At 42.0% G+C, this 13,045-nt stretch overlaps 2 protein-coding genes across 6 annotated transcripts in view; one reads left to right on the forward strand and one right to left on the reverse strand.

Moving 5' to 3' along the window:
- On the reverse strand, positions 1 to 6,241 carry afg2b (AAA ATPase AFG2B). 3 transcript variants are annotated; one of them, XM_086070665.1, is made up of 10 exons: positions 5,320 to 6,241; positions 5,054 to 5,239; positions 4,691 to 4,975; positions 4,429 to 4,614; positions 4,039 to 4,197; positions 1,943 to 2,152; positions 1,652 to 1,879; positions 1,353 to 1,487; positions 367 to 480; positions 1 to 243 (listed from the first exon to the last, which is right to left on the reverse strand). In XM_086070665.1, the coding sequence occupies exons 1-10, from the start codon at positions 5,914 to 5,916 to the stop codon at positions 127 to 129; spliced, it is 2,217 nt and encodes a 738-aa protein (XP_085926791.1). In that variant the 5' UTR covers positions 5,917 to 6,241; the 3' UTR covers positions 1 to 126. The 3 variants fall into 3 exon arrangements, with proteins under 3 accessions (XP_085926791.1, XP_085926790.1, XP_085926792.1); XM_086070664.1 differs by having other exon boundaries at positions 2 to 243; positions 355 to 480; XM_086070666.1 differs by having other exon boundaries at positions 71 to 243; positions 308 to 480.
- Positions 5,760 to 13,045, forward strand: part of nnt2 (nicotinamide nucleotide transhydrogenase 2) — a 24,056-nt gene continuing 16,770 nt past the window's right edge. The window contains exons 1-6 of one of the 3 annotated variants that reach the window (XM_086070663.1): positions 5,760 to 5,919; positions 8,539 to 8,704; positions 10,747 to 10,976; positions 11,057 to 11,256; positions 12,308 to 12,395; positions 12,490 to 12,578. In XM_086070663.1, coding sequence (XP_085926789.1) covers positions 8,575 to 8,704; positions 10,747 to 10,976; positions 11,057 to 11,256; positions 12,308 to 12,395; positions 12,490 to 12,578 — 737 coding nt within the window. In that variant the 5' untranslated portion in view covers positions 5,760 to 5,919; positions 8,539 to 8,574. Of the gene's footprint in view, positions 5,920 to 6,632; positions 6,806 to 8,283; positions 8,449 to 8,538; positions 8,705 to 10,746; positions 10,977 to 11,056; positions 11,257 to 12,307; positions 12,396 to 12,489; positions 12,579 to 13,045 lie in introns of those variants that run through there. The other 2 variants (XM_086070661.1, XM_086070662.1) reach the window with 2 other exon arrangements.

The raw sequence follows: 13,045 nt of genomic DNA on the forward strand, positions 1-13,045 counted from the left end.
GCGCCCCCTTGCAACTCAAAGGGAGAACTCATTTTGAGAGGAGGAAAACAAAAGACAGTGAAGCTGGGCTTTGTATTGTTTTATTAAAAATAAATGTTGGTGGATTTTTTTTTTTTTTATGAGATGTTATGTTTGTATTTGCTGGGCTGTGAGAGACGACTTGGTTTTCTTGAGAGATTGCAGGAAGTGCGTGTGTTTGACACTAGACGCCTCCATGTTTTCTTCTAACGCCAGCAAAGCAGCCTGCGACACAAAAACACGACTTTTCAGATTGGTGCCGCTTTCGAGACAACCAGACAATTTGTACATTTTTAGCCTGAGCTGAGACTTGAGAAGTGAAATGCTTTCGATGACCTCTTTACAAACATTTTCCAGGTCCGCTCCAGAGTAGAAATCTGTCACGGCAGCCAGCTCCTCCAAACACACATCAGCAGCCACGGGCATTGACTTTGTGCACACCTTCAGAATGGTGAGGCGGGCCTAAACACAAGACAACTCACATTTATCAGTCCACAACCTATAAGTTCTCTGGGGAAAGACACATAAATGATAAAACTATATATTAACTCATTCACTGCCATTGACGGCTATAAACGTCAACATTTTATTTTAACTATTTTTATCAGTTGAACATTTTTTTTCTCCACTTTTGGTAACAAGAGTATGAAAACCTAGAATTGTTTTAATTGTAGATTTAGAACAGATATGAAACAGGGAATCTGTGATTGTCTACCCATCTTCGCTTCTGAGAGACACTGCCACTCCCGAGAAGCTCTTTTTAGCTCCAATCAAGTTGCCAATGGACCTCATTAGTGGTAACTGGTCTTCCAGCAGTTTTTTTTTTATAAGTGTAATTGACTTAGCCTCTTATTGCTATTCCAACTTTTTGGAGATTTATTGGCACCATGAAATTTACAATCAACATATTTTCCCCTTAAAATGATAACATTTATCAGTTTAAACTTTTGACATGTCATCTATGTTCTATTCTGAACAAAATATTGAAATTTAGCACGTCCACATAATTGCATTCAGTTTTTACTCACAATTTGTAGTGTCCCAACTTTTTTGGAATGAAAGTGGGCGTGGAAAGTGGAACTTTGACAAAGTTCCATGTCACTCCCATTGAAAATGAATTGGGAAAAGTTGATATTTAAGTAATGTGGAATCAGATGATAAACACCCAGGAAGGAGTGAATTTTTGAAGCAAGTTGAAATTTGAACGGTGTAAATCGGATGTATTATGTGGGAGTTGTTTCTCTGTGAAAAAGTGAGGAGAATAAAATGCTATAATAATAATAATAAGTAATAAAGGTTAGAAACAACATAAGTGGGAATGCCCTCTAACTAACCTGTTGGTCCGGTGGTGGCACATAGAGAATGTGGTCCAGTCTGCCAGGCCTCAAGAGGGCGCTGTCCAAACAGTCGAGTCTGTTTGTGGCGGCTACGACCAGCACGTCTTTGTTGCACACTTCCTGGCTGTCCGTCTGTCCAAGAGCACAAATGTATACTAGCAGGACACTGATGTCAAATAAAAAATATATTCGTAAGAAAATGCTTAACAAATTGTTTATCTTGAGTGTAAACAGGAACCCGATGTAATGGCAAAAAACAACTTCACACATACATTGTAGTATTCATGTGGTCTAACCTGTTCTGTAGTGTGATGCTCCTCTCCTCCCACCGCCTGGAGGATCTTCTGCGTCCCCCTCCTTTCCAGCGTCTTCAGGCCGACGCCGTCCATCTCGTTGAGGAGCACGGACAAGAGTCGGGTCTGAACGCTGTTGAGCGCCTGACCGTTGCGCCGCGAGCCCATCACAGAGTCGACCTCATCCAGGAAAAGGATGCAGGGAGCGCAGGCCCGCGCTTGGCCAAACAGCTGTAACGTCACGGGCGAGTTTGTAGACGAAACCCCACGAAAAAGATGGCGAAGACAAAGCACCTGTGACAAAGCCTTCTCCGAGTCTCCCACGTAGGGCGAATAGAGGTCAGCGCCACTGACGGACAGGAAGGTACAATTTGAGGCCGAGGCTGCAGCGCGGACCAGCGTTGTCTTGGCGCAACCCGGAGGCCCGTGCAGAAGGACGCCACGGGGGCGACGCAGACCCAGGCGGGAGAAGGCTTCGGGGTACATCATTGGCCACTCGATACTCTTCGCGTTCACACACAGACAAACGCACAATGAATGGAAAGCAAAAACAAAAAGTGCTTTTCCGACGCTATTATTAGTCATCTTTTCATTGCACACTTAGAGCAGATGTAAAAATCCGGCCGTTTTTATCTATCTCAGGGGGCGGCCATTTTGCCACTTGCTGTCGACTGAAAATGACATCACAGTTGCTCAGGGCTCAGGAAACGACCAATCACAATTCGCTTGTTTTCTGAAGCTGAGCTGTGATTGGTTGTAACCTGAGATCATTTTCACTCAACAGCAAGTGGCAAAATGGCCGCCTTCTGATATTGATAACAAGTGCTGGGATTCGGCTGCTTAACTCATATTCTGCTAATGCAATATTAAAAGTGAAAAAATAAAATCATGATTTGATTTGGTATCATGTTGATGTTTACAACTTGGAGCTAAAATGGATCATCTCAAGAAATTCCTGTGTTTAATGAATCCGAACAATACACAAGTTTCTATTTTTGAATTGAATTACTGAAATAAAAACACATTTTCCTATGATATTGTAATATTTTTTTTATGACATTGTAAATTTTTTTGGGGGGGGGACATCTGTGATGTATCCCACTGGATTTAAAGTACCACTGATTGTCACACCCATCTAGGCTACTGAGCTGGATGTCTTCTAGATTTTCTCAAAACTTTCAATGCATAAACAGACAAAAGCAGAGCGTAGCACAAAATGGAAGCAGGAAATATTAGGTTGATGTCAAGTATGAGCACATGAACTATCAATCCATCCATTTTATATACCGTTTGTCTCCTTTGGGCATTTGAACATCAAAACTCCACACAGGAAGTAAGTAAGATCAGTTTCTAAAATGTTGCTTACCTTACTAAGTTGCGTGGAAAAATAAACTGTAACAGTGAAGTGGCACAATCTACACCCATAAATACTGAAATGGTATAATCGAGTCCCTAGATAACACTAAAGTGGTATAATCAGTTTAGTTCAATTCATCCCACACACATTGCTAAAAGGGGCAACCAACATTTTAGAAAGTGCTCACTCAGACTGCTGGACTGAATGATCCTCCAACTCTCTAAATTTTCTAGGGACACGCTAGGGTTAGGACGCCACCTGCTGACTAAAAGCCAGAGTGCAGCTCTCAAATGCTTCACACTAGGGTTGTGCCTTTGTCTGTGTGTGCCTTTATTTGGAGCGCTGTTCATGTTGTACCCGGTTTGGCCACTGAGGAGCGGTGTGGTTCCACGCGGTCTAATACACTGTTAAGTAGTAGCCACATTAGAGAGTAGAAGGAAAAAGTCACTATCAAGTTCTTCCAATAAAAATTGTTTTTTTTTGCAGCGTGGAACCGTTATTTTGAGTGATGAAAGTGTTGCGAGTCGCGCGCTAATTAGCATTAGCGAGTCAGACTGGAGTAGATCATTTCAATTCCATGCACATCTATAGATTGAAGCAAAAATCATTGTTAATCAAATCATTTTGAATCGAAAATCTTTCTTAATCGAAAAACGACTCAAAAATCGGAATCGAATCGTGAGACATTCAAAGATTCCCACCCCTACTTCACACCCAGCTAGACGCTCTTGCCAGTTGCAGTAGCAATGCTGTCAGTGTTAACTAAAAACGGACACTTTTCATCACCAAGATGCGAGTATTGATCAAAATGGTAAACTATATTAACTGTGGATTCATTCCGCTACCAATTACAGCAAAAGTATTGAGATGATTTTCTTGTTCATCTAGAAGTTCTAACTTGACCAGTGTCATGTATTTTAAAGGCAGACCTTTCAATCTGGCTTTTGTATTGGAAGTGCCTGGGGAGTGTGTAAACCACTGCATGATAAAATCATTATGAAAAGTGTTTTTTTTTTCTTTGTTTTTATCTCACCTGTCTCAGTTTCAGTTTGATGTCATCAAGGCCTCCAATCTGCTCCCAGGCCACAGGAGCGAGGTCCGTCCGGCCAAGGCTGCTCCGCAGGCAGGACGGCCGCACCGACTTTAGAGCCTCAAGGAAATGTTTCAGTGCCACCGTCTGCTCCCCTGAACTCTGCGTGAAAAGATGACAACAAGGTAGCTCAACATTTCATTGTTTTCAATTAAAAAACATTTTTATTGTCCTGATAAACCAACCGTGGGATTGCAAATAGAAGATAGATGTGCATCAAATAAAGTAGAATAGTAGGATAGAGACTGAGTCCTGCCAAAATGGTAAAAATATGCCAAAAAATGGTGGTAAAACGGTAATATATAATAATATATGATGCATCACTGGCTTCACCTTTACGTTTTCCCGCATAGCATGCATGGCGGCCTCCCTGCAAAGTGCGCTGAGGTCTGACCCGACATAACCTGTGGTTCTCTGTGCCAGCTCCGTCATATCCACATTGGGACACATCGGCATCTTCTCAGACAGAACAGACAAGATGGCTGCTCTCTGGCACAAGGTAGGAGGCCCAATAATAACCTAAAGATGAAGCATTTTTTTTAAACATGTTTGTGACGATTCACACATTCATTAGTGTTGATATATATTTTTTTACTTCTCTGTCAAATCTTCCAGGCCTGCGCAGGGCCGGGTCTAAGCTGTCCGGGCGGTTGGTGGCACCGATGACGAGGAAGCGATCCGAACGGTCCACCCCGTCCATCAGCGTGAGGAGCTGAGCCACCAGGCGGTTCTCCGGTGCGGACGTACTGCTTCTTCTCGGGAAAAGAGAGTCCAGCTCGTCCAAGAAGAGAACACATGGACCCTCCTCTGCTGCGGCGCGAGCCTGCGCGAACACGCCTCGCAACACCTCCTCGCTTTCACCCGGGCGGGAACGCACAATCTGGAACATTCGATTCCGTAATTAAGACGGAAAGTTGGACTTGCAGATAATGTAGATAGAGGTTGAAAAAAAAAATACCTCTGGCCCTCTGACCACCACAAGGCTGGCTCCCACTTCTCCAACCACTTTCCGTACCAGCTGTGTCTTTCCAACACCCGGCGGCCCTACCAGCAGCACACCTCTAGGACACGACACCCCAAGAGAATCCAGGGTGCCTGGATAGAGAAGCGGCAGCTGCAGCATCTCTCTTAGAGATGCGCTCACCTAGGGTGCATTGGGAAAAAAATATGTGAGTTTGTGTTTAAATGAATTGTACTTCCTCGTTCAAATGCATGCACGCTGACCTCCTCCAGGCCCCCCAGGGGCACAGTGACCTGCCCCTGCAGATGGCTCTTGAAGTGCCTGACAGTTTGGATGTCAGCAATCTCCACACTAGTTTTGGAAGTGACAAGTCCGGCTGTGTTAGAATCCGGATAGATGTTTGTAATGACAACATATCGAATGTCCGTATCGAAATCCTCCAGGTTTATGACATGCTCCCTATGTACTAAGGCACCTTTCAGCATGTCTTTGACAAGCTCATGAACAAAACGAGGTGAGGTGTTTCTCTTGAAGTTAACACTTTGGACGACCACGCTTATCGTCATTCCTTTCAGTTTGGGACACGGGACGGGTGTGACTTGCTCGGGATCCAGGGTGAGGCGTGAGGGGGGATGCCTGACGAGATAAAGAGAGCAACACTTCGTGTCCACCTGCAGGAAGCCCTCAGCCAGGTCATGCCTGGGCCACGCGGTGCACAGGCAGCTTCCACCGGGGAGGGACACCATCACCGGGGAGCCCACACTCAAGCCCAGCGCTGACATCAAACCTGGACCCAGCCTGCATCTCTGCGAGCCCCGATCTGATGGTTCGACTGACAACAGCTTCAGAGTCGTCATCATCAAGTAACTATTGCTTGCATGACCAGTTTTACCATCCGGGGATTGAATACATACGCTCGTACAGCTCCAGTGTTAGCTATGCTATTAGCTCGCAGTTACGAATTAAAAACAACCATTCTGCTCCATACAAATAAAGTCGTGTACGTGTATATAATTTCCGTATCGTATTATAATACAACTACACGGCACACGCGGCGAGTTGGTCAGAAGAAGTAATGTTTACAATATCCATGTGGTCATCTACGTTTTCCTGTTTCTGACTTCCGCTCTGTGACCATAACAATAAAACTGCAGAAGCACCAAAAACCTTAAATACGAATAGTGTCCGCATTGAGAATGTATTTCATTGTTACTTTTATTTACACTAATCTAAAAAAAATATATAATAATAATCTTCGTCATTGGCCAACATTGTCGCCACGCCGCTGTCACCTCGACGCCCCCACGTGTACCGAAAAAGAAATGCAAGTCTTAAAAAAAAGAAGAAGACAGAAATACTTTAGTAAAATGTAGACAAATATTTGCTCAAGTTTAAAAGGTGTGTGTAATGCAAGTGTCCTCAAGTCTCTTGTCTGGGTTTTGATTGACGCTAAACCTTTAATTCGATTCTCCGGCAGTATTTAAGTGGCGTCTGCAACGTGCTTAGCTCTTCTGCTCCCAAGGTGGTCACTGGGCATGAGAACTAGTCACGTGCTTTGATATTTGTCCATAAATAGTAGTGCTGGCGCCGCGCGCCGGCGCAATCCAGACAACGGAAAGTCGTTTACGAGAGTGTGCAAGCGTGTGCCAGGTGCTTGGGTCGACCGTGGACAGTGCGCAGCCTGGCAGGCTGTAACTCCTTCTGAGGCTAAAGTTGAACTATTGACCCCGGGGGAATTCATTAAAAAAGGCAAGTCTGGCAATAATACGGAAGACCTACTTGAGTTTGTGGGTGAATCAATGCAACGCAATGGAATCTGATTATGTCATTCAGTGGTTTAACCTTCTGGGCTCTATGCTGGCCATTTGTGTCTACCCCACTTTTGTTTTAAGAATCCTGTGTGACTGAATGCAAATGCATATAAATTCCCAAGGGTGTTTATTTTTTGCCCTGATTTTTTTCACCAATGTAAATCTTAAAGGGGGAGCCAACTCAAACAATAATTGTTCTATGCAGCCCCACTAGTCTAAATGTGATATTATGGTTAATATTGCTTTAGTGCAGGGGTGGCCAAGTCCTGTCCTCGAGAGCCACTATCCAGCCTGTTTTCCATGTCTCCCTCCTTAAGCACAGCTGAATCTAATGATCAGCAAGCTTTGCGGAAGCCTGATAACTAGGGGTGTGCCCAAAAAATTGATTCTCATTTAGTACGATTCTGAATCGATTTTAAATGTCCCAAAATCGATTTTATTTAAATAATTTTATATATTTGGAGCGCTGTTCATGTTGTACCCGGTTTGGCCACTGACGGGCAGTGTGGTTCCACGCGGTCTAATACACTGTTAAGTTGTAGCCGCATTAGAGAGTAGAAGAAAAAAAGTCATGATCAAGTTATCACAATAAAAGTTTTTTTTTTTCCCAGCGTGGAGCTGTTCTTTTGAGTGATAAAAGTGCCGTGAGTAGCGTGCTAATTAGCATGAGCGAGTCAGACTGGAGTAGATCATTACAATTCCTTGCACATCAACAAATTGAAGCAAAAAAATCGATTCTGAATCGAATCATGAGACATTAAGAGATTCCCACCCCTACTGATAACGATCCTGATCATGAATCAGGTGTGAAACATGGAAAACAGGCTGGATAGTGGAATATTAGCTAAGCAGCAAAATCCAGCCGTTTTTATCTATCCCAGGGGGCGGCCATTTTGCTACTTGCTGTCGACTGAAAATGACATCAATGTTGTTCAGGTCTCGGGTAACAACCAATCACAGCGCAGCTTCATAAAACAGGTGAGCTTTGATTGATTGTTGCCTGAGCCCTGAGCGACATTGATGTGTCATCTTCAGTCGACAGCAAGTGGCAAAATGGCCGCCCCCTGAGATGGACACAATTTAATATTAATCAGAATGTCATGTTTAGACTAGTGAGGTCACATATAACATATTATTGCCAAGATTTTTTTTAAGTTTGACAATGTCATGTGGCAAAAGAACAAGTTCAAAATCATTCAACACCATTCGTCTCATTTCCACTCCATTCAATTCACGCCTCCTTCTCACTCTTTTCAGGTCACTCTCTTTTCTCCGAATCCACTATCCGCAAACATTGCATGTTTGTGTTGGAACCAGTTTGTCCTCCGATGCCCCCATTTCATCCTCAAAACATTTGACGTCCCTGCCTAACTTTCTCTGCTTCCTGCCCGCACGCCAGCCAGAAGGCACTTGGCACACTTTCCATCTGTGCCGTCATAATTCCACACCGCGTGAACGAGCCGCAGTGTGTGAGAGATCAGGCCCGGGACCCGTTTGTGTGTGCGCACGCGCGCGTCCTGTCTGTCAATTTGAAATGTCACTTTGCTACGTCTGCTAGGTCTCTTGGAACACACAGCTAAGGTGCGACTGTGCGCCGGTTCCATCGAGGCTTATTCGTGTTATTTATCCGCCAAATTGGTGTTAACCTAAAATCTGAACTCTGCTTGGCAGACCCAGAAGGAGTTTCCGGGCGGACGCTCCGTGGCCATGTCGACCCTCCTGCACTGCATCTCCGGCTCGTCTCTCACTTTGCTCCAGCGAGGAGTCCGTCACAAGATACCAACAAGGAGGACTTTTAGGACCTTCCCTGCATTGTGGGAACAAAAGGCCAATAAAGGTATGACAAATTCTTTAGTAAAAATATTATATTGAGGCTTCTGTGCAGAAGAGAGTTGAATCTGATTTCAGCAAGAAGGGACAAAGTCACTGACTAAAATACTAGAAGTGTGGACAAGGAAACCGCAGCAATGGAAAAGTTGCCGCCATGCTTTCTGTCTTGCTAACATGTAAGAGGTCAGATAAAGGTGACCTGTACAAACATTGCTGCCTGGACACTTCTCACCTAAAAATAAACCGAGGGTCCGATTTGCACGCTCTCAAAGTATTTGAAACAAAATGTTTAAGTAGAGTTGTGCAAGTTTTCCATAGCAACTTTTCAAAGTTGCTATGCGGCGCTATCTGTGCTGGAGTGGAGCAGGCCTTAAGCCACGCTGGCTGAGAGCCGATCACCTGCTAATAGTGTCGCCATGGCAGCGAGGTCACGGCGCCATTTATGGTGAGAAATGTTAACCTGACACTTGGTCTCAGCCATTCATGCAGCTTGGAGAAAAGGGGGGGGGGGGTGAAACTACAGTATTGTGTATAAAAAGTGCCATTTATTGTACGTTAGAGTTTCTCGAACTTTACGCTAAGTGCCCCAAAAAAAAAAAATTAAGTCAGCATTCTGGTTTAAGGTGACTTCATTATTAAAAAGTGTCATTAATACTTATAACCATGCATATATTTATTTATTTTTGTTATTTTGGCATGGTCAGCTTGTTTTCAAATCAAGGCTGGTCACTCACTACTTTAACATGGGAATTAGGACTGGGCGATATGGCCTAAAAATAAAATATCGATTTTTACAGACATTCAGGACGATTACGATTTTAATCGATTTTAATCTAATAAACCCCACAAACATTTATTTAAAGGTTTCATTTATTCAAAAATAATTCCTGTGCAAAATGTTCAGACAACAATAATAATGTATACTGATTCTAATTTAGTTTTGACATAAACTTAACATTCATAGTTTTTTTTCTTAAATGCCACAATGAAGTAGTTTGGTAGCTATTGTAAAGCACCCATCCAGCATTCTGCCACAAAAACATCAAAATGTAACACAACATAAGAACAACAGCTTGTAAGAATCCAAAAGACACAATTTGATTTCACGATTATGAAAATTTTCAACGATTTGATTTTTAAAATGCTGATCTATCGAATTATTTCCATTTATTGTCCAGCCCTAATGGGAATTAACACACACAGAAAAAGGAGTTTGTAAAACCTAAAATAAGTTTCACAGATGGAAGAAAAAAAAAAGGTGACGGTGCATCTACAAGGGAGTCCAAAGTTCAGCCACATTTTTTTATTGGCCTGCCACCTGTAATAATAATAATAAAAATAATCGCGGTCTGCATCAAAGGCTTACAAGAAAAAAGTTAGTTTTTGAAAGGACAAAAGAAAAAAAAATTTAAATGGCCCAAAAAGTTTAATTCCAAATTGTCACACTTTTTTATTAGTATAAAATTGTAGATTTTTTTTTTATGTTAATACATAAAAAAGCAACAAAAGCTTAGTGTTACAAACATTTTAATGTAAAAGAAATTAAATAACATGTCACACTGTAGATACATTTGAATGTCCCAAAATATATATTTTTTTTTTAATTTGACTTTGAATAATTAAAATTGTAAATGTTACAAGGAAGGCATCATGCAGTTTTTATTATTATTAAAAAAAAAAAAATCACACTAATACTAAAAACTTTTGCTTTATTACCGATAAACCCAGACTGAGATTTATTATTTTACTTTTAAAATGCTTAACATATGTTGACCTACAGCATGTTGAATTGTTTAAGCATTCGTATAAGTGTCTTATACACAAACTGAAGTCCCCACCCCCCCCACCCTCCTTTTATAGTATGTGTCTATGTGACCCCTGTAACAAATGCAGACATGCCCACTTTGGAACATGTTGGTTTTAATCTGCGGCACGATAACTGAGCAAATCTGTATATATATATAAAAAAAAAAAAACACTAGCTGCATTTTTTGAAAATCACAATTTGAAAAAAAAAAAAACAGTTTTGTGTTCTCATCTGATTCCTAGGTGTTCTGTACACGGAGCTGGTGGTCGGCGTCCCCAAGGAGACCTTCCAAAATGAACGTCGCGTGGCGCTGTCACCTGCCGGCGTGCAGGCGCTGGTCAAGCAAGGTTTCAGCGTGCAGGTGGAGAGTGGAGCTGGCGAGGACTCCAAGTTCTCTGACCAACAATACAAAGATGCAGGCGCCAGCATCACTGACGTCAAAGGGGCCCTCGGATCAGACCTGGTCCTCAAGGTCTGGCGGTCCACCTGCTGCGTTTATATTCACCCCCGTACTCTTTGAGTCCTAATTGGAGCGCTTCTGTCCCGCTGTAGGTTCGAGCCCCCAGTGCGAGCGAGGCAGACCTTCTGAAGCCGATGTCTACCCTGGTGAGCTTCATCTACCCAGCTCAGAATCCGGAGCTGATGAAAAAGTTGTCAGAGAGGAAGAGCACAGTGTTGGCCATGGATCAAGTGCCCAGGGTCACCATCGCGCAAGGCTACGACGCACTCAGCTCCATGGCCAACATCGCCGGGTGAGGGCCGAGTCAAATCTAATAGATGCTATTAGAATACATCTGCACAAATGTCATGTGGTCCAAATAGAAATTATTTTACAATGTTGATCATGACTTTAACTCATTCACTGCCATTGACGGCTATAGACGTCCAAAATTCATTTGAACTATTTCTTTTTTTTTTCTTTTTTTTTCTGGAGAGCTCAGTTCATTCGGTAATTTTACCGATTTGACATGTCATCATCATTGCTCTCTTTTTTAAAAATTATTTATATATATTTTTATACATTTTTATTTTGTATGTGAGTGTGTATGTATTAGTTCACCTAAAACCTATTAAAAAATCCCATACCGTTCACCTAAACCGAACACTTCAGAATCCAGTCAGTCGTGAGGCCGTCACACTATTTATATTAGTTTAACTTTGTTTCTCACTTTTGTTAACAAGAGTATGAAAACCTAGGAGAAAATGATTGTACATTTAGAACAGATCTAAAATTTGTGATTAATCGTGAGTTAACTATTGAAATTATGCGATTAATTACAATAAAACATTTTTAATCGGCCCTTATTTTTAATAATTTATTCACGTGCCCCTCCTAATTTTTTATACTCTTTTCTTTAAAAGATTAATAAAAAGATTATTTAAAAACATGTTTAGCTTTTCATGCTCTTGTTAACAAAAGTGGGGGAAAAAAGAATAAACAAGTTCAAATGAATTTTTGACGTTTATAGCCGTCAATGGCAGTGTGAGTGACACTTGTCACCTGATCAAATCCAGCTACATGGTTTGACGTTTTTAAATCTATCATTGTGAAAACGCCATAGTAAATGAAGACCATTACTGCCACCTACAGGCTACTACTGTGTATTCCATTCTAGTTTCATTGCCCCCCTGCCACAAACAGTGAAACTCTGCAAGTAATTAACACCCCCGAGATGTTTAAAAATGCTCATAGATGTCACAAAGTGGCAACAAAGCACTATTTTGTCAGCATAATGAGCGGGGAATTGCCCGACTCTGTTGTTTGAGAACTTTAATGAGTGACCTGAGCGTCTTGTTTTGTAGGTACAAGGCTGTCATTTTGGCTGCCAACCACTTTGGTAGATTCTTCACCGGGCAGATCACAGCTGCAGGAAAAGTACCACCAGCTAAGGTGAACTCCACATTCAAGTGTTGATATTAAAGATTTTGTGTGTGTGTGTGTGTCTTTGTTCCAGACTCTCAAAGCTAAATTGTGCTGTTTTTAGGTCCTGGTAATTGGAGGAGGTGTCGCCGGTTTAGCAGCCGCAGGGGCAGCCAAATCGATGGGAGCAATAGTGCGAGGATTTGACACAAGGTAGACGCTTTTTGTTAGCACTAGTAAGACAATTTGACACTAGTAAAACAGTTGTATTTTACTATTGACAATCATTTCATTACTAACTCCACATTTGACCTACAAGTGTGCAATTAAACCATGCAATTATACTACAGTGCTGCACTAGAGACTCTAATAGGCGTACTGGGAAAAAGCCATTACTACTTAAGAGACAGTTGTTCTACTTGTGTGCCATAGTGGATCAACGAGTCCAATTAGGATCAAGGATATCCAGTAAATGTTCAAACATCTTTCCATATAACCAGGGTTGGGAGGGTTACTTTTAACTCATTCACTGCCATTGACGGCTATAAACGTCAAAAATTCATTTGAACTATTTATATTAGTTTAATTCCCCCCCCCCCACACACACACACTTTTGTTAACAAGAGTATGAAAAGCTGGACATTAAAAAAATAATAATAATTTTTAAAGAAAAGAGTATT

The sequence above is a fragment of the Leptonotus elevatus genome, chromosome 3, assembly GCF_054856555.1.
Source record: "Leptonotus elevatus isolate MCC_2025b chromosome 3, RoL_Lele_1.0, whole genome shotgun sequence".
Classification (NCBI taxonomy): Eukaryota; Metazoa; Chordata; class Actinopteri; order Syngnathiformes; family Syngnathidae; genus Leptonotus; species Leptonotus elevatus.

Bases quoted from the DNA above. Each gene is read 5' to 3' on its own strand.
- afg2b (XM_086070664.1), bottom strand. From the start codon at position 5,916: ATGATGACGACTCTGAAGCTGTTGTCAGTCGAACCATCAGATCGGGGC. The intron at 4,198-4,428 runs GTGAAGCCAGTG...CTTTTCACGCAG, and splicing joins CTATGCGGGAAAACGTAAAG to AGTTCAGGGGAGCAGACGGT. The intron at 2,153-4,038 runs GTGAGATAAAAA...GTGAACGCGAAG, and splicing joins TCAAACTGAAACTGAGACAG to AGTATCGAGTGGCCAATGAT.